Source organism: Rhinichthys klamathensis, unplaced genomic scaffold (assembly GCF_029890125.1).
Source record: "Rhinichthys klamathensis goyatoka isolate OS25496 unplaced genomic scaffold, OSU_Roscu_1.1 h1tg000104l_1, whole genome shotgun sequence".
NCBI classification, from domain to species: Eukaryota; Metazoa; Chordata; class Actinopteri; order Cypriniformes; family Leuciscidae; genus Rhinichthys; species Rhinichthys klamathensis.
Window position 1 is genome coordinate 2,798,479 of NW_026606643.1, and position 20,757 is coordinate 2,819,235.

The following is a 20,757-nucleotide window of genomic DNA, read 5'->3' on the forward strand; positions in this document are numbered from 1 at the left end:
AAAATCAACAGTGATGATAAAAATGTTTCTTGAGCATCAAATCATCATATTAGACTGATTTCTGAAGGATCATGTGACAGAAGACTGGAGTAATGATGCTGAAAATTCAGCTTTGATCACAGGAATAAATTACATTTTAACATATATTACAATAGAAAACGGTTATTTTACATTGTAATAAGATGACAGTTTTCACTGTATTTTTGATCAAATAAATGCAGTCTTGGTTATCATTTGGTGGGATTTCTTTCAAAAACATTAATAAAATCTTACTGGCCTTAAACTTTTGACCTGTAGTGTGAGTTGAATTATGGGTGCTGTTAAAATGTTATAATGGATTGGCTGTTTTAGATAAAAATTGTACATTTTTTAAAATAAATGCAATAAACAACTTTGGCTTGTTAGCTTAGTATGACACAGTTAGACATATTAAAATATTTTTTTATTAGAGAATATTTTTTGTTGAATTTAGTTACACCAATGAAAACAATAAGGGTTAGGAGACGCATTTTTAAAACACATGATTTCAACTTGCTTAAAGGGATAGTTTAATCAAAAATGGGGTGAAAAAATGTTCAAACCAAAAAAATTCTCAACCTCATGTTGTTCCAAACCTGTACGAGTTTCTTTCTTCTGCTGAACTCAAAAGAAGGTATTCTGAAGAATGTTTGTAACCAAACAGTTGATGGACCCCATTGACCATTCCATAGTGGGAAAAAAATGGAGCCCATCAACTATTTTGATACAAACATTCTTAATAAATAAACTGTCTGCACACTCAAATCCTTAAAGCAAATTTAATAGACCAAGTTTTCGGTCCAGGGCCCTGAGGATGGTCTTTTGACCGAAAGCTTGGTCTATTAAATTTGCTTTAAGGATTTGAGTGTGCGGACAGTTTATTTATTGAGATCTTTAGTCTTGTGTGTCTGGCACCTTGAAGATTGTGAGTGCGGTGTAACTCCTTCGATACAAACATTCTTTAAAATATCATCTTTTTCAAATTCATACAGGTTTGGTACAACTTGAGGATGAGTAAATGATGACAGAATTGTGATTTTTGGGTGAACTATCACTTTAAGAAAAAAATATATATATTAATATATATATAGGTTGTGGTATTGTATTGTTTGTCCGTTAGATTATTTTTTATATAAATAAAATATTAGATTAGATTAATTTAGTATAACTTTTTTTAAATAAAGCGGGATGCTTTTTGTAGGATGCTTCATCCGGCGTTTTGAGCAGGATGTGTGGATCACTGCAGCCATCTACTGGTCATTTCGCTCAATTAGGTCTAATTAAAATACCACAACATCCGAGAATCCCCATTATTATGTAACTAATTATGTAATTAATTATAAATTATGTTAGTATTATAGTAAGACATCGTAGTAAATATAATAAAGCTCAACAGACTCGCAGGAATGAGCAGGTCCACCATACATCATTGCTTCAACAAACATTACACTTACAAATATACAAGTAACTTGTTATATCATCGCAAGTCAACATCTGAAGTATTTAACACGTCCATCCATAAACTAGAGGTGTTTTTAAAGCAAATGCCGTATTCAGTTGAAGAAAATTTGTGTTAAGTCGAGAAGTCACCGAAAGCTTTTTGAACTGTAGCTCCACATTTCGGCCACTAGGTGGTGAAAAAGTCCAAAAGTCCGTTTGCTGCTCCACCGCAACCTTCGCTCTCCGGACAGACGAGCAAGATGCGCGTTTAGGACCCTGAGGCGTGTGTTTTAAACTCTCCATGTGCACCAGACCATCTCTGTGGTCTGAAATCAGTCACTGCTTTATTACAGCCTGATACGGAACTTCAGAGTCACTTTCTGTCTGAGCAAACAGCAGCCGACGTGATGAGAGAACTACATTTCAAGGATAGTTTTTGGGTAAGGGTTTTGTATTTTTGGGGGGGGGATATGGAGTCGATGTTTAGTAAAACATTGTGAAGATACCGTTTATTTGCACAATACTAAATGATAATCAATTTATCTGATGTGGTATACGTTATTTAGCAAACGCTTTATTTTAAGCTCATCTGTCACATATCGAAACAACGTCAATTCCCTTAAGGGAAGTAAGTTATGGTCAGCACATCCTGAGAAACCAAGTAGTCCATAAAACAACCCAAATAGAAATTATCTTCTAAAATAATACATTGAAAATAAAAATACTGAATTATGCCTGCATATTCAACTATTGCCCATGATTCCAGCTTGGGATCTTTGACTTTGAGACCTTATTTGGCAAAGCAGGCAGTGCAATTTAGTTTTGTTTTCTTAGCTTTTATTTTGGGAGATGTTTCATGTTGACTGTGGCTTTGGGTATGATGCTATGTCTGCCCCTCAGACTTATAAATTACATAGACTGATGGGCTCTGTTAATGATAGTCAAAAGTCCAAACCACCATGTTTTTGAAGACTACAGTGAGGAATTAGTGATACTATGTGGCTCTGTGTGGATTCATGGCTTGCGTGTTCAAAAACTGAGTGACTTTTGTGAAGTTACTTGAATGTGTTTTGTGTATTTTTTGTTTATTCTTCAGAACACTGATATCACCAGCACAGCTGGATATGACACCATCATCCAGCACTTGAATGACGGCAAAAGGACGTGCAAAGAAATCGAGGACTTCATGAAAGCCAGGTGAGAAGTCACAGTCAACACTTTTAGTCTGACACTTTCACCTGAAGGTCTCACTCGTATACATTTACCTTCTTAGTGCATTCACACGAATATTACGGAATTTTACTGCCTCACGACGAGCATTGTTGCAAGATTTCCTGTTGTTCATGTGAAAATGATTTACAGTTAAAAAATGTTCCCATGCTCTGCTAAAGGGATAGTTCACACAAAAATTTTGCCCTTGCCCTCAAGCTGTTCCAAACCTGCATGCGTTTTTCTTCTGCTGAACACAAAAGAAGATATTTTGAAGAATGTCTGTAATCAAACAGTTTCCCATTGACTTCCATAGTATTTTTTCTCTTACAATTGAAGTCAATGGCTTCTGTCAACTGTTTGGTTTCCAACATTTTTCAAAATATCTTCTTTTGTGTTCAGCAGAAACTAATACAGGTTTGGAACAACATGAGGGTGAGTAAATGATGACAAAACTTTAATATTTGGGTGAACTAACCCTTCAGAGTTACAGCAACAAATACTGGGTTTAAAGTCAACATGAAATCAAAATGAACCAAAATAATGTTTTTAAAATGTTGATTTTAAAATGATGCCCCGAAACAAATGTGAATGCATTTGTAAAGAAATGCAGTTTATTTGTAATCCAATTTCAATCTTATTTTCCTAGTCAGACTGATTAATGTCTTGATAGTGCTACAGAACTATGTAAATCTCACAAATAAACTATGAATGATTTACTTGTTAAACAAGGATGGAGAATATATCAAAGCGGTGTGGAAATGTTTCCTCTGTATAGAAATGATGAAACATAAAATCCTTCTTATTGCTGTAACGTGCTCAATATTCATGTTTCATAAAATTAGTAGAACACTTGATTATATTAACGAATAGATTAATAGACTGATTAAAACTCATTCGTAATATTAGTATTTCTTCTTGGCTTGCATACAAAACATTTATCTAAAATATAAAAACATACTTTTCAGAGCTGCAATAGAAGAGAAATACGCCAAGGATCTGCTTGGTTTGTCTAAGAAAGTGTGTGGACACAGCGAAATGAAGTAAGTACTAATGTCTAGTAATTACAGGTAATATTTTGGTTATGTTTTTACAAAGTGCAATTGCTTGAAAGGATTGTAAAGGTAAACCGGTAACTCTTAAGTATTAAATGGCGCATTTGTGCTACGGACATCAAATCATGAGGTTTCTTGTTGAGAAGTGTGCTATTAATATTATAAGCAATCAGACTATATGATGAGGAACCTGAGCCATTTTAGAGTCAGTAAACAGTAATCTAGCAACCACACTAAAGCACCGTAGCAAAGTTCTAGCAACTGCCCACAACAACTTACACTTTTTAGGTTGTTGTCTTGTTTTAGTGGTTAAATTGTTAGATTTTTTTAGCCACAAATGTCTTAAATGTACTTTACGAGACAGTAAATAAAAATGTTATTGTGTTGTTCTGGTTAGATACAATTGATAACCCTTTAGAAAGATAACATTTGAACGGTGCCATGTTGATGTACTGTATTAGACCGTTTCAAACAGTCTCTGTGTTGGTCACATGTTTGTAGTTGGTTTGTGGTTTGTGTCTTTCCTCTTACTATGGGGTGATAAAAAAAAAAAGTGTAACTGTTCTTTACAAGTGACTGATGTCAGCAATTTTACAATAGTTTTATTGCACAAAATGGATGTCATTACTCATCGATGTTTTGTCTGTTTTTAGCACCCTGAAACGATCACTTGACGTTTTCAAATTACGTGAGTAAATACTGTCTGAAAATGTAATGATTGCAGTTTATTGTTCTGTTACCCTCCCTTATGTTTAAATTGAATGTTTAGAAACAGAAAATATGAGTTTGTCTCATCTGCATTTGGCCCAAACCATGAGGGAGGAAGCAAAAAAATTAGAAGACTTCAGAGAGAAACAGAAAGAGGCCCGGAAGAGGGTAAGATGCACAATCAGCTTTTCATACTTTGTAATTTACATATTAAAAGTGAAGTGTGCCATAGCTGCATTATCAGTGTCACTAAATGGAAAGACTAATCTGGAGAAAGTTATTCGTTAGCGTTCCCATTCATCTTGATGGTTGTTGCTCAGTTGGCGCAGGACCTCTTGGAAATATGGGTGTCCAGTTCTTGGCACTGTTGTTGTTTTTTACCCAGGTGTAAAAGCGACCATTTGCTCTGGTGTTGCAAGGAAATGACAATACTAACTGTCCGATGACACAACACGAACACGCACTTCTTCATGAACACTTCACTATTTCGACTATCCTGAGCTGGGACAACAAAAGCTTGCTTACAGGGAAGAATATATGTAGCCTCCAACAAACAGTCTGCTACTATACTAAAATGAAACATTAGCAATAGTGCGCTGAGAGCGATGAGGTATTCTTGTAGGCTAAACCGGCAGTTAGCATCACGCTAGTTCCCTCGACAAAAACCCAATAAGGCTTTTTCATTGGCTTTTGGAATATTGCATTAAAATAAGCTCTCTGACCAACAAAAGCTTATGATTCTTACACGTTTTATTAATTCCAAGAAAATTGCCATATAATTGATAGAGTGCCTTCTTTGTGAACGCAAACACATCTCGGGATTGATCCCGGGATGGGGACCTAGTAACATTGCTGGGTCAATGCTGTACGGGGTGTGTTGCATGCACAGATTCCAGAAAATCACTGGCAGTGTGAAAGAACCAAAATCAAACGATCCTGGGACAAATCCCGGGACACATTTTCAGCGTATTTTCCGGAATCTCTGTGTGAAAGGGGCTGTCGTTTTCAAAAGTGAGATTATGGCTGTGAAAGTGGACTAGTGAGTAGATAACTGTACCTGTTAGGCCTGATGACATTTAATGTCCTGAGAACCTCTGTAGTCCCATTTAGTCACTTGTCAGCATCTGCCTTTTTCAAGACAAGTAAACGCTTTAAAAATATCACAAGAGGGTATTACTGGTGTATTTTATGTCATAGAATAATACATGAATATATATATATATTGAGCTTGTGTTAACCACAGACCTTATTTCAGGCAGTTAACCCAAAACCCATTGCCTTCATTGGCCTATCCTGCATCCCTGCAGAAACACGCGTGCAGCCATCTTTAGAATTCTGTCTTAGAACTTCCGTTTTTGCTGTAGCTAAGCTCTGTATACATTATTATTATACATATTTATATTATTAACGTAATTACTTATATTGAATAATTTTAATTAATTAATAATTATATGTAATTAATTAATAACGTAATACTATTATTAGTAACATATTATTATACATATACATATATACATATTTCGATGGCATCGATGGTGTTTGATTATGATTTCACTTTTTTAACTTAAGTTGGTGTGTAATGTTTCTGTTTGAGCATAAACAACATCTGCAAAGTTATGACACTCAAAGTTCAAAGCAAAGGGAGATATTTTCTTTTACAGAAATCGCTTTTTAAGGACCACAGCAAACCAATGAGCTTCTTCACTAACCCTAAAATTTACATAAACCCCACCCCCGGGAACACATTTATAGATTATCATGACAGAATATGGTAAACAAGATAGATCTCCACATAAACTACATAAATTCATCAACTAACCATTCAGAAATGTCCTGTTGTTGCAATCTGTATGTTGTCACTTCTCCATCTTTGTCCGACTCCAGTTTGAACATTAAAGGCTAAAAGTTTTTTAAATTTTCAGTGTGTGTTTGTGTGAGGTAATCGAAGCTGCTAACACACAAGCTCTGGAAGCTCCGCCCTCTGTACTGGGAGCAGCAGCTCATTTGCATTTAAAGGGACGCACACAAAAACTATGCGTTTTTTGCTCACCCTCAAAAAGTGACAATTTTAACATGCTATAAAAAATATCTGTGAGGTATTTTGAGCTAAAACTTCACATACACACTGGGGACTTCAGAGACTTATTTAACATCTTGTGAAAAGGGCATTATAGGACCCCTTTGGCTTTAACTGGTGAATGAAGTGGATTTACTTATTGTAGAGTTAACGAAAGTTATCATGAATATTGTCATGTTTGAAGCGGATGCAATAACAAAATGTCAGTAGACTGGGAAGATTTTAAAACGAGCGGTTTATTCATTAATCTTCATGCTGTGAAAAAATCCCCTCACCCATTGGTCAAACAAACCGCATAGTGTTTTGATAGAGTTAGAGAATGTTTACACTTTTCAGGTGAATGAACCTACAAATGACTTGCTTATAGTATAGGAGAAAGTATTTTAACTAGGGAAAAAATGACACCTCATTTTCTACAGTACATAATGATACTCATGTTAAATTGAAGAAATGAAATTAATATTTTTTTTTTTTTTTTTTTTTTTTTTTAGGTAGAACAGCAGATGGACGCTCTTCATAAGCAGAAGGGTGCTCAGTATAAGAAAACTGCTGAGGTGAGCATACATCAGAGAGCAAAGCGTACTCAGGAACTATGCACTGTCTGTATACTGCCGTCTATCTGGGCTTTGCTATAATAGGTGGTTCAACCCCACTTTTATATGGTACCTTATGCCCTTTATGGGAAGTATATTTTCTGAAGCAGTGGCAGGAGGGAAGTGAATAAGTGCACCCGATTTTAGCCATACAAAATGGGAAGTGATCAGTGCTGAATGGCATTGTTCATTAAAATGACAGCTTCTTATTCAAACTTAAAACAGTTTTGAACTTGATGTATTGAGGTTGGTTTCCTTTTCTTTTATTAACATCAAGGTTTTCCATAAAGCATCCGTATATCTTAGCTAAGAAAACACATGAACTTTTTGTGGAAATGAACAAATTTATTTGTGTAGCTATCTAAGATAATTGTGCTTTTTAAAAATTACTTTTTATTACAATTTTCCACATTTAGAATAACAGTAAAGTTGTCAAAATAATGAAATTACACAAATTGAAGTAATAGATTTGTTGCTTTTTCTTCACTATCTGCACCAACTGATCCATATAAATAAATATGATTCAAATATTAGAAGGTGATTAATACATACCCATGATGATTAGTCATTGTCTACGTTTTTGTATTCTATATTTTTCTGCCTTAATCTCTAGATCACAATGTTTTTGGGATCATGAGAAACATGAGTTCAGAAAAATGTGTCCACTTTTAGTTGGTAGTGTAGAATTGTGTTTCTGTATACAGTATAATAAAGATGCATAGACAGTTTTGGGTAACACTATATTTTAAGGTAACGTAGTTACACGTTACTTACTATAGTAATAACAGTAAATTATTCATAATTGCAAGTAACTTACCCTTACCCTAAACCAAACCCTAACCGTAACTCTATAGTAAGTACATGTAGTTAATTAATATTGCTCAGTATTTATCTAGAGTAAGTACAATGTAACTACGTCACCTTAAAATAAAGTGTAACACAATTTTGACCGGAAGATTATGGCTATCATATAGAATATAGATTATAGTTAGACATAAGATGCATTGGTTAAATGTCAATGGGTATTTTTAAGGCAAAGAAGACCTATGATCAAAAGTGTCGAGATAAAGAGGAAGCAGAGCAGAACATGAACAGAAACGCCACCACTAGCAGTTCCAAGCAGCAAGAAAAGGTATGCAAGTAGAAGAGTGAGAGTACATCTGTTTTTTCCTATCCTGTATGACCGCTGCAAGAATCTTGCTTTCATTTACACTTTCTTTGCTGTTGTGCATATTTAGAAGCCTCTCTTCTTTTCATTGCTTCATGCATTTTGCTTTTACTTGCACTTTTTACAGTGTTAGCAAGGCATCGCTTTATTGATATTCCTCCAGTTAAAGATTAATCCAAACCCTTGACTGTTAACTATTAAACTTCTATGAGTAATCTAAAACCGATTTACAAACAGACTCCATTTTGCAATGGAATGTTATAGGTAAGCCATAGACTAGAACAGGTATAGAGTGCAACAGTTCCCCCGCCCACTTTTTCAGTGGCGTTGGTTCCGGACGTATTTTTTTACGTTCATTCTCCCATAGGGATTTCAAAAAAGTCTTTGTTAAAGTGTTATAAGCCATGATGAACCAAGCCAATCAGCTACGAGGTGAATCACATCATTATAACTTTGATTTGAAGCAAAAAAGTATTTGAAAAACGGACAAAAATACAAAGGTACAACAAGACTACTTAACGGCTTTAGTGAGGGAAAGAACTACAATCCCATGATGCATTGCGAACAGCATAATCGAATCAAAAACGATGGAGAAATATAACACTACTCATGTACAAATGTTATGTATACATAAAAACCATGTATTTTAAGTTTATTGCAAAATATGCATATATGTTCAAACATTTAAGTATTTTGAGAGTGTATCGAGACTTGATTATGTCATTCGCAGTGCTTTACTGGAGTGGGCAGAGCAAAAGAGCTCTTTTGGCTCATTGTGGTTGTTTCGACTCTCTTGATTGGTGTAATTTTCTGTACAGCATCATCGTTAATGTAGTTTTTCACCATGAATTCTACTTGTTGAAATAATGCGGGCTGACGTCTTTAACAGAAGCAAATACCATTGATGAACAACCTTGTAGCTCACAGTAGGTTTGTCTTCAAATGTTTAGTATCGTTATCGTTAGTTAAGTTATCGTTAAAAATCAATTTCTCGAATGAATGGCGTTTACTATATATATATATATTTTTTTTTTACAGTCTATGGTTTTACTTCCTGAACCAGACTGTTGCACTCTTACACTGTTACACCAAGACATTTCTTGTATGTAGAACTACTTTCTTATGCATCTTATGCATAATTTCTGTTTTGAATGAGTTAAGCCTGCTTGTCATTTCAGAAGACTTGAGCGGTTGTTATGTGCGTGAGAGATTAAGTGTGTGTGAATTACTCGAGCTTGTGCTCAGAAGTGTCCGACAGCGTTTCTAATAGAGAAGCTGCATGTTTAAAAAAGAAAACAACCACCTCACTATACTTGTCATTTATTTTAGTAGAGAAACTGATAAACTCACAGGACACTGTGACAAGATCTGTGTGTGCGAGTGTGTGGGGGCGAAAGAGAGAACAGGAAAAAGAAATAGAAAGTACTTTCTGTAGATAAAAGAGGACTTGTTTAGTTTAGTACATTTAGTACAGTGATTACACCTGACTGGAACTTCCTCTGGATTAAAGGATTTTAACATATTCCAGCCAATTCTAGAGCGACCTGGTACAATCCAAACGTAGTGACACTAGTTATGTCTCCATCCAAAGGTGTGAATTTAACTTGGAATATTGGAATTGGAATTTTGAATAAAAATAAATAAAGCAGCGTTTCCATCCCATGTATTCAAGAGAACAAACTCGACACTTCCTGGGAAATTGGCACAAAATATCGAATAAAAATGGAAGTTGTTGCAATCACTGTGACTCTTTTATCCTACATCATAAATGACTTGCGTCTCAAAGCGCACAGACGAAACCGCTGTCATGTTATCTTGCGTTCGTTGTGACATTTGCATATGACTTCTCATTCGGTTTCCTTTCTTGAATCTGTTTTATCATTTTAAAGCTGCTTTCACACTTCACAGATGCATTGCATTAAGTTAAGATACTTGTGTGCGGTCGACAGAAAACAAGCATAATGCATACACAAAACTGTAAAAGATCTAATTCTGTTTGGTGTGTATGACGACGTTATTAGCATATTATGGAACACTTTCTTTTCTAAATGGAGAGAAAAGCAAACATAAATTCAGCGTATCTCCAGATAAGGCAAATGAGTAAGGACAGAAATGCAAAACAAACCAGCAAGGCCACGCATGGGAACAGATGAATGCCAGAGGACTGTTACTCATCGTAAAACATGGCAGTAATGTTGGAAGTATTTGTGATACCCTGAGGACAAGACTCTTGAATGGCTATAAAACATGTGTAGCGAGTCAACCATATGTCTTCATTCGTTCAGAGAGTAAATAGACACGATAGGAAACTACTGTTTTTAGAGCACAGCTAAAAGAGAGGAGTGCCGTTTAGTTGTCTGTAATATGTGCTGTTAAGATGTGAATGATCATACAAAGACATTCTGTTGTATAAATGATGTCACTCTCTCATACTCTCTCAAGCTGTACGCCAAAACACAGCAAGCCAAGCAGACAGCAGAGGAAGCTGGTAAGAAGATGCACTAATAATATACTTGCTAATAATAATATTCTTTAAATAGGGCTGGGAAATATTTAGTTTTTAATGATTCTTTTGGCAATATAAAAAAAAAGAGCATTTAAACAAAAATTACAATATTCAATGAAAATCCAGCTTTTAATGTGGTTTATATGTCTATGTGGTGTTTTTAATATGCTTTAAGACAAACCATGTGCAAATTCATGTCAACACCATTGCTGAGTATTTTCTCCTTAAAACTTCAGTGAACCAAAGACAGTCTCAAAAACGCGGTTTGAAATCGCTGGTGTTTCTGAGGTCACAAACTACCTTGTAACCAATCACGTCAGCGTGCCGGCGAGCTTTAGCATATCATTAACTATTCTCTGAAGCAGTGAAGTCTTGAGAGAAGCCAGGTTATCCCGGTATATTTTTCTGTTGACATAAAGAATCGGGTACTTTTAGCAATATAGCGGCTAAATTATGTATATGATGTATATTATGATGTTATGATGATCTATATGCCTTTCTCCACTGACGATCCTAGTTGTTCAAGGCGTTTCTAAGGATACTGATTTTTAGAAAAGCAGACTGAGATGGCAAACTTGAACATAGTTTGGGTAACATTAGCAACACATTATTAGCAGTTTGATAACATAGTCAAGCAAAAGGCAACTCGTATAAATGACCGTTATGTGTCCGACGTTGTAAAGAGCGATACCATTGTGCAGCGTTTACTACAGTAGAGTTGACCGAGTGAATCTGTGAGCTGTTGTGAGTGAGTGGAGGCGGGGCTAATTAGCATATTCATAGATCCGCTTATACTAAATGAAACGAGGTTACATTCAAGCTATTTAAAGGCATGAAGTGACTTTTAAATATCTAATTTTGGTGGTCGTAGATGAGTTTTAAGGGATAAAATTATTCTTTAGTGTCTTTAGACCAAGCGGAAACCTTCCTGTCTCTCTCTTGAAACCAACACGGAGGTGACTTAAACTGCAATTCATCGACTGGCCGCTAGAGACAGGCTGCAAAAGAGAGTCAATCCCATAGACCCCCCATATAAAAATCCGGTTTATCCGGGAGTGACGCGCTGCCAAGATGGCGACGGCCGGATGCCAAAAATGCTCTTCAGAAACCTACGGGTGAAGTCACGGACACTAAGTCTATATTTTTTACAGTCTATGCTTTAGACTAATTCTGCAGCTTGTATATACACTCACAAGGATTATTAGGAACACCATACTAATACTGTGTTTGACCCCTTTTCGCCTTCAGAACTGCCTTAATTCTACGTGGCATTGATTCAACAAGGTGCTGAAAGCATTCTTTAGAAATGTTGGCCCATATTGATAGGATAGCATCTTGCAGTTGATGGAGATTTGTGTGATGCACATCCAGGGCACGAAGCTCCCGTTCCACCACATCCCAAAGATGCTCTATTGGGTTGAGATCTGGTGACTGTGGCGGCCATTTTGGGTTGAGATCTGGTGACTGTGGCGGCCATTTTAGTACAGTGAACTTATTGTCATGTTCAAGAAACCAATTTGAAATGATTCGAGCTTTGTGACATGGTGCATTATCCTGCTGGAAGTAGCCATCAGAGGATGGGTACATGGTGGCCATAAAGGGATGGACATGGTCAGAAACAATGCTCAGGTAGGCCGTGGCATTTAAACGATGCCCAATTGGCACTAAGGGGCCTAAAGTGTGCCAAGAAAACATCCCCCACACCATTACACCACCACCACCAGCCTGCACAGTGGTAACAAGGCATGATGGATCCATGTTCTCATTCTGTTTACGCCAAATTCTGACTCTACCATCTGAATGTCTCAACAGAAATCGAGACTCATCAGACCAGGCAACATTTTTCCAGTCTTCAACTGTCCAATTTTGGTGAGCTCTTGCAAATTGTAGCCTCTTTTTCCTATTTGTGTGGAGATGAGTGGTACCCGGTGGGGTCTTCTGCTGTTGTAGCCCATCCGCCTCAAGGTTGTGCGTGTTCACAAATGCTTTGCTGCATACCTCGGTTGTAACGAGTGCTTATTTCAGTCAAAGTTGCTCTTCTATCAGCTTGAATCAGTCGGCCCATTCTCCTCTGACCTCTTGCATCAACAAGGCATTTTCACCCACAGGACTGCCGCATACTGGATGTTTTCTCCTTTTGACGCCATTCTTTGTAAACCCTAGAAATGGTTGTGCGTGAAAATCCCAGTAACTGAGCAGATAGTGAAATACTCAGACCGGCCCGTCTGGCACCAACAACCATGCCACGCTCAAAATTGCTTAAATCACCTTTCTTTCCCATTCTGACATTCAGTTTGGAGTTCAGGAGATTGTCTTGACCAGGACCACACCCCTAAATGCATTGAAGCAACTGCCATGTGATTGGTTGATTAGATAATTGCATTAATGAGAAATTGAACAGGTCTTCCTAATCATCCTTTAGGTGAGTGTATAAGAGCATTAAGACAAGAGAATAATATACCGATATATTAGCCAGACGGATAAATTGGTTGATAATTGGTCATTTTGAGCACTGCTACTTAATATACAGCGTGAAACATACAGCATGAATATGAGTGTAGTCTGATTCCCGAATTATTAAGTCTAATGAGACGGTTCTTTTTTGTGAATTAAACACATACATCTTAATCTTTAAAACCTACTTTATGTTGTTCTTAAGGCTTCTCTAGTTAGTTACTGAGTAGTTGTTCATATGTCAATGTGTAGTTAAAAATACACATAATGAGTTTTGTTTGTATTTTACTTGTCTATTTTGTCCAAATGAATCTGATATATAAATATTAAGATATGATTCAATTATCATCAAAAGGCCTACAAATATAGTCTTTATTTAGTTGTATTGCCCAGCCCTACACACTTGAACAGAACACAACTCGTGTTGTAACACAACTGTTCTATTTCATTTCTAATTATGCCCTTTGTTTGACTGCGTATTAGACAGGATATACAGTCAGAATGTGTTGGCTCTGGGGAAGATGAGAGAGGAGTGGCTGAACGAGCATGTCAAAGCATGTGAGGTGAGCGCTACGCCCCGGCCTGCATCACACACCCCAACACTGATGACTGCTTTTCACAGCTGATCGATGACAAAACAAACCTGATCATGTCAGGTCATGCGAAGCCTGATCTTGAAAATGGGTTGTAAATGGTATTTCATGTTTCACAGCAAAACCATTAAACGCCAAACGAAAATGTAAAACTATTGAACGACACAAACAGTCTGAATTCAAACACGCTTTAACAAGTTATTAAGTGGTTAGTGTGAATAAGGAAAGATATTTTTATGGGGTTGTTTCATAATGTTATGATCTTTCTACTTTGACATCTGATGTGCATGTTGCTGCAGTTTTTTGAGAAACAGGAAGTGGAAAGGATCAACATGCTGAGGAACGTAGTGTGGACCCATCTCAACCATCTCTCCCAGCAGTGCGTCACCAGCGACGAGGTAACCTGAGCCGTGCAACATTAGGTAAGACCCACATATGGAACGTGCCTTACCATCTCCACTTCTGTTTTATGCAGATTCATGAGGAAGTGAGGAAGTCACTGGAGCAATGTAACGTTCAAGAAGACATCGAGCATTTTGTCAACCTCAGAAGAACCGGAGACAAACCGCCAGGTAATCTCAGCGAGTTTGTTTTTTTAAAACAGTCAAAAATCCACATAAACAAAATGCATGAGGGACAAAGATGTTACCACACAGATTTCACATTGGGTTCGAGTGAATTTTTACCACATTGACCAACAGAAAGCTGCTTGGTTTGAAAGTGACTTTCTTGTGAATTGAACTTCATACATTACAACCAGGGCTTGATGTTAACTTTTTTAACTGTGGCTAGTGGTTTTCCAAAGTTACTAGCCACTCAGCATTTTGACTGGCCACAATTTTGACATCGATACCAGAGGGGGAAAACTGCCAAATAGATATTTTTAATATTATCTTATAATTTGGCAGCAGGTATATTAGGCTGCTGTCACTTTAAGACCTGATCCATTTTACTGTTACACATGCGTTTTCTTTCTCAACTGTTTACATTCACTGAAAACAAAACTTACTGTGTTTACATGAAAACTCGTCAAGACCGGCATTTTGACATTATTTTGTGTGTATTTGACTGTTAAAAGCGCAATACGCAGCGAAAAAGAGCTCAATAGTACTAAGAGGCAGCTTTATGTGCGCTCACTTTGGGTATGAGCACAACATCTGCGGGAATGAGTAAAATTATGCACAAATACGCGCAATCCCGTGCCGAAATTCAAACACTGTAACACCAACAATATTCATCCGGAACAAATGAAACGAGTGAGTGAGGGGAGGCGGGTTTGTGTGTCAACTCGCTGTCGGAGAGATAAGAGAGCGAGAAAGTGCAGCTGGTAGAAAAAGAATCTATTCAGCAAAAAAAGAGTATTGGATGAATTTGGATTATTTTAGTATCAATATGTATCGATCTATTGATTGAAATCTATATTTCTGACAACACTACATTGCACTTTATTATTTCAGATGTCTTTTTAAAAGACTACAATTGAAAAGTGTATGTTATATATAAAATTCAACCCGCCAAGGTGGGTAGTAGGAGTGACTGTTACACGCCACTGCTGAAATCCACCCGGGTTTTAATGTCAAGCCCTGATTACAACACTATTGAAAGGACAATGGATCTTTATTGAGCAAAATTGAGCAGACATTTTACCAATGTAACTGTACTTTTACTTTGTATTTTGCTATGTAAACTTTTAGCTCTAATTTAAATAGAAAATAAATTGTTCATTTACTTATCCTTAACATTTTTTTTCTGTTTTTGCCCTTATATAACAAAAAGCATCATAAAAGCACCATAAAATTAATCTATATGACTGAACATAAAAGTTTACGATATGACATATTCCAATTTGATTACAAGACAAAACCTGGTTTGAATATTCTCATGTGCAAATGAGATTTGAGGTGGTGGGGATTTAAATTTCCTCGCATCAAGCTATCATAAATCTTCTGAAAAGTTTGGTCTACTTTTATTGTGTCCTTATCAGAGCTTGATGGTCCGCAATAATGTAAAGAGCAGCGTTCCACTCAAATATGAGCTTGATGACATTTTATGTTTGGTTAAACTATCCCTGTAATGTTTGTTAAACTGATCTTTCCTCAGCACCTGTCCCATATGAGAACTTCTACAATAATCAGAGATCGGCTGGAGTTCGCTCCCTTCCAACACCTGGCAGGTGACCCCTCACTCCCTACAGATGGATCTTGCAAACTGACATTCAACGATTAGTTAGTCACTTTATTTCTTACGTAAATTCTTGCTTTTATATTATCTTATGTCGTGCTGTGTTATATTTCAGGAGAGCAGCAGCTCCTCCACCGCCAACTGCAGAGAGTATGAAAATATTATGTATATTGCGATGTGTTTATACATTCTCTTCTGTATGTTTGTACAATTCCCAATTCTTGTTGTATCTTTCATCCTTCAGATGATCCTTTATACTCGACTGTAGCGGAACCAGGGTACAGCCTAATACGATACTAATAAGAGCGTAATTCGGTAAGAATTCTTGAAGGAATGTAACCTTGACGTACAGTTTACAAACAGTAATATTAATGCTAGAGCAAGTATTATACAGTTACTAATGTTGTTTATGAAATGGTGTTTCAGTTATTGTTATGTTCTTTTCCAGTCTTCGCAAACCCTGCTGCTCTATAGGAATACAGTGAAGGCATTTGCGACTTTTTCCATCAAGGGCTGAAAAGCACATTGGTTATCTTCTAATGCTGTTGCCGGCATCCTCACACTGTGTGGTGAGAATATATATTGTGTCCTGGCATGAAGGGGTGTTCTTATCTCTGTGTAAAAAGCATCTTTGCGACTTTTTCCATCAAGGGCTGAAAAGCACATTGGTTATCTTCTAATGCTGTTGCCGGCATCCTCACACTGTGTGGTGAGAATATATATTGTGTCCTGGCATGAAGGGGTGTTCTTATCTCTGTGTAAAAAGCATCTTAACTTGCTAACCTAAAATCCACCCTTGCAAACAGAGTGAGTTTAGACACTATTGCGTTTTGCGTAGTGGTAAAAAGTCCAATCTTGAAGTTCTCACTACATTGATAACAATTGATCATCAAAACAACATTGTACAAATCTTTGTATTTTAATCACTGTAAAAAAGGTTGACTAATATAGATTAAGGAATTTAAATGTGGAGTGCACAACATTGCACCTCTAATGGTTCCAAGTGGAATTGCAGTTTGTTTGAGCAGCCTGTTTAGGCTCAACCAATGGTGTGAGTTTGGGGGCGGGTCTACCAGTTTGGCTAGCCAATGGAAGACAGGAAGGGACAATTTTTTGTCATTATTTTGACATTTCTGTTTGGTTCAGCTAGTGGTACACAGCTTTTAAAAGACCACAAAAAGTATAATTTATTTATAATGTAAAATTCTAGACACTGTCAATACATAGTCCTGCACCACTGGATATATTTCTTCAATAAATCTATATATTATTTTAACCCATTGTCCATTGATGAACAGTGTGGTATGTCAGCTTTATTCCTCTGTTGAGGAGTGTCCATTTGAGTCATGAATAGAAAACATTTCCAAGATGGCTGCCGAGTGAACACACCTGAGTGTGCAACCAGTCGACAATATCCCATAAGGCCATGGGAGCTGAGGAGCCATCAGATTCGAAAGTTGAACAGTGAGTGCTATACCTGTAGATACTAAGAAAGTCCTTGTGGTTAAATTCCTTGTGTAGATAAAGATTTAGTTCTAAAAATCATTCTAAATGTAGCAGAATCCACACTACAACTGAAACGAAAACAGCACAGAGGAACAATATTGCTGGAATCCCTTTCAGAATATTTGTTTCCAGCTGATAATTCCATCCTGCATTAAAGAGCTCAAACATTTAAAGTGATGGACAACCAAACTGCAGCGCACGCTTGAAATAAACAGAATGATTCCGTCTGTTGGTGTGGACGCTAATATAGTCATCGTTATAGTTATCACTCTTGATATGAACATGCTTTAAGGTTGACCAATGGCTGAGAAGTTCTTCACAGAATTCAGTAAATATTATGAAGGTGTGGAAATTCAGAAACATCCTTAATCAAATAATGACTGGCTGGTCTAAACATAATTAATAAATAATAATAAATAAATAATCAGTATATATGGGGATGATTAGGGGGCTATGATGGACAGAGGCCAATGGGCAAATTTGGACAGGATGATGGGGTTACACCCCTACTCTTTTTTCCAAAGGATATCCTGGGATTTTTATGACCACAGAGAGTCAAGACCTCGGTTTAACGTCTCATCCGAAGGACGGTGCTCTTTGACAGTATAGCGTCCCCGTCACTACACTGGGGTGTTAGGGCCCACATAGACTACAGGGTGAGCGCCCCCTGCTGGCCTCACTAACACCTCTTCCAGCAGCAACCTGGTTTTCTCAGAAGGTCTCCCATCCAGGTACTAACCAGGCTCAGCCCTGCTTAGCTTCAGTGGGCAACCAGTCTTGGGCTTTAGGATAATATGGCTGCTGGCGATGGAATACTCTTTGAATCTTTGGTCCTGTTTAGACCTGGAATTAAGATGCGTTTTGGTCGATCGGATCACAAGCAAACGACGCTAAATACAGGTGTAAACGGGGTCTAAAACGTTTTGACATTGTCCAGTTTTGGCCACTTCTAGAGGTAGTCGAAAACACATTAGACAGGATTGTTTTCATAGTATAAACACTCATGAGGTCGAATGCGTTCGAACAGCCACAAAAGACCGTCTTCTCTCCGCCTACTGACCTAATGCGTAAACATTATGGGAAGATCCAATTTTGTTTTTAAAAACGAAAAATGTACCAAGCACGATGTTCTCTCACCATTCCTGATTTATAACACACACTTACACACTCTGCTGCTATACGTATTTCTTTCCATCGTCTCCGGTCTCATTTATATGTAAATTGCGCAAGCTTATTTCGTCCATTAGATCGAAAAGATCTAAAAAGAAAAACAACAACACACATTTACCTTGTCCATAGATCTTTGCTTCAAAGAAATCAGGACAGAAGTGATTGAAAGTGGACAAAAGAGACAGATAAAAACACCAGGTGTAAACAGGTTTGTGTCTCCCTCGTCTAGTAAAGATCTGATCGTTAAAAACGCATCTTAATACCAGGTGTAAACAGGACCATATACTGTATCTGTTCAATGCTCATTAGGAACCCAAAGGAACCGACAAGATCCAATTGGTGTGTGAGAGGTGAATGCCTTACCATGTGGGAAAACCTTTGTCTTTACAGTACTGTGGTCTCTGATTGAGGTCTTGAAGCACACAAATTTCCAATCATCACTGTTCATGTTCAGATCAGATTTGATGGATGGGGTTTCCGTAACCACCCGAAGTCCATGGAAAGCCCCAAATATGTTCTTCCTCTGTGCGGAGGACATCTCAAAGCTTTGATTCTTAGTCAGCACTGAATCTTCTATTAGTTGTTGAGGAGCCCGTTCATCCTGGTCCAGCTGGGCCTTCAGATGCTCCAAGTCTACCTGTACAAGTTCATTATCAAGCCTGAGCTGCTTGGATCCTGACGGACAGTTCAAGTTGGTGTCCTCACAGAGAAGTCCTTCACTGAGAAGCTCATTCCAGCTGGACCACAGCTGCCGCTTGACCCCTGATGTTGGGCTTCGTGTGTCAGTAGTGGTGGAGTCAGTTAGAGCTGTGGAAGATGGATCCGATGGCTCTTCCCGTGTGAGCAGAGAGATCCAGGAGTGTTCAGAAGAATGATCCTCTGTTGAGCTCACAGAAGTACAGTGTGACACAGAGTCTCTCTGGAACGAAGTTGTCAAGATCTAGTAGACAGGAAGTGGAATTGACAAACGGTCATTAGTGGTTAACGTGATTTCACCAAGTAGAACAACTTTCCAGTCCATCAGACAGATCTGAGGGATAGTTTTTTAGTTAATGTCAAGTTAAGGCTTACAACAAGGGTCGGGGGCTTCTACGCCATTTTTATTCAACTATCGTTTTCCTCTGATTTTAAGGATAAATTATGGGTTGGGGTAGAGATATGGTTAGGACAATGTTTTTGGACAGGAATGTTGTTCCAGGATCAAAAGTTCACAGTGCATTTTACTTCCAAAACTGATGTATTTCTTGGTGAAACAGGATTTTAAATAAGAAAATATTTCGACGGGACCTGATTTTATCATTCAGGAATTGATTGGATGGTTTTGGTGGTGGATGGACAGATTTTTCTTTGGAATAACATGAACAGATGAAATGTTCACAATAAAACCAGGGTTGTGCAGTAAAAAGGTAAATATGTTGACTTCAAAATTGTGATTGTCAATTGCCCTTCATGGACGGAAGAGTATTTCTTATTTAGTAATCACAATCATAAGGAACTCTGATTTATACTCTTATTTATAAAAAAATAAATAAAAAATGAGGCTTTACATCTAGTAATGTTGCGTAATGCTCCGTCTGTTTAGCCAGACTTCTCAGCTGGGCATTCGTCTCCTTCAGGGTGGATATTTCCTCTTGCTTTCTTCTGAGAGTGGCATGAAGCTGTTGACAGAGACACATTATTACTCAGTAATACAATTAGTGAAGTATGTGAGCGCTATGGAGACATCGGAGATGATGTGATTCAGTCAAACATGTGCTGTCAAAACATCACGCACAGAATGAGCTCATTCAGAGTCATTCAGTTTGCATACCTGAAGAAGTGAAGAATCATTGTCACAGGCAGGAATTTTCATATAGGAAACTATGAATTGGACGACATGCCACAGAATCTGAATAGATTACCCAGTTATGTGGATTACAAATATAAGGATGGACTGACAAAAGTGTGGCCTGAACGACTCTTGCATCTCTTGATGAGATTTGAGAAACACATAAAATAGGGAAGTGATCTTCAGTTATGTCACATTTTTTTCTTGTGGAAATCAGCAACTGCAGCGTGTGAATATTTTCTCATGACTCT

General features: G+C 37.4%; 2 protein-coding genes across 2 annotated transcripts; one reads left to right on the forward strand and one right to left on the reverse strand.

The window, feature by feature from the left end:
- The first annotated feature begins 1,745 nt into the window (after positions 1-1,745).
- On the forward strand, positions 1,746-16,538 carry pstpip2 (proline-serine-threonine phosphatase interacting protein 2). The gene is made up of 15 exons (XM_056253353.1): positions 1,746-1,898; positions 2,555-2,655; positions 3,636-3,710; positions 4,376-4,410; positions 4,492-4,598; positions 6,999-7,061; positions 8,134-8,232; positions 10,711-10,756; positions 13,712-13,791; positions 14,121-14,219; positions 14,297-14,393; positions 15,922-15,994; positions 16,118-16,152; positions 16,247-16,317; positions 16,451-16,538. Exons 1-14 carry the CDS (start codon positions 1,866-1,868, stop codon positions 16,300-16,302), a joined length of 999 nt encoding a protein of 332 aa, XP_056109328.1. The 5' UTR covers positions 1,746-1,865; the 3' UTR covers positions 16,303-16,317; positions 16,451-16,538.
- A 2,304-nt stretch (positions 16,539-18,842) lies between these two features.
- mcidas (multiciliate differentiation and DNA synthesis associated cell cycle protein) lies at positions 18,843-20,370 on the reverse strand. Its single transcript, XM_056253240.1, has 2 exons — positions 20,226-20,370; positions 18,843-19,618 (listed from the first exon to the last, which is right to left on the reverse strand). Exons 1-2 carry the CDS (start codon positions 20,352-20,354, stop codon positions 18,974-18,976), a joined length of 774 nt encoding a protein of 257 aa, XP_056109215.1. The 5' UTR covers positions 20,355-20,370; the 3' UTR covers positions 18,843-18,973.
- Positions 20,371-20,757: the final 387 nt, after the last annotated feature.

What these genes read in the sequence shown, in the direction of transcription:
- mcidas (XM_056253240.1), bottom strand. Translation starts at nt 20,354, where the DNA reads ATGTGTCTCTGTCAACAGCTTCATGCCACTCTCAGAAGAAAGCAAGAG. An exon ending in ATTACGCAACATTACTAGAT is followed by an intron (nt 19,619 to 20,225) that starts GTAAAGCCTCAT and finishes CCTGTCTACTAG; the next exon opens with ATCTTGACAACTTCGTTCCA.
- pstpip2 (XM_056253353.1), top strand. Translation starts at nt 1,866, where the DNA reads ATGAGAGAACTACATTTCAAGGATAGTTTTTGG. An exon ending in AGAAAGAGGCCCGGAAGAGG is followed by an intron (nt 4,599 to 6,998) that starts GTAAGATGCACA and finishes TTTTTTTTTTAG; the next exon opens with GTAGAACAGCAGATGGACGC. An exon ending in AACCGGAGACAAACCGCCAG is followed by an intron (nt 14,394 to 15,921) that starts GTAATCTCAGCG and finishes ATCTTTCCTCAG; the next exon opens with CACCTGTCCCATATGAGAAC.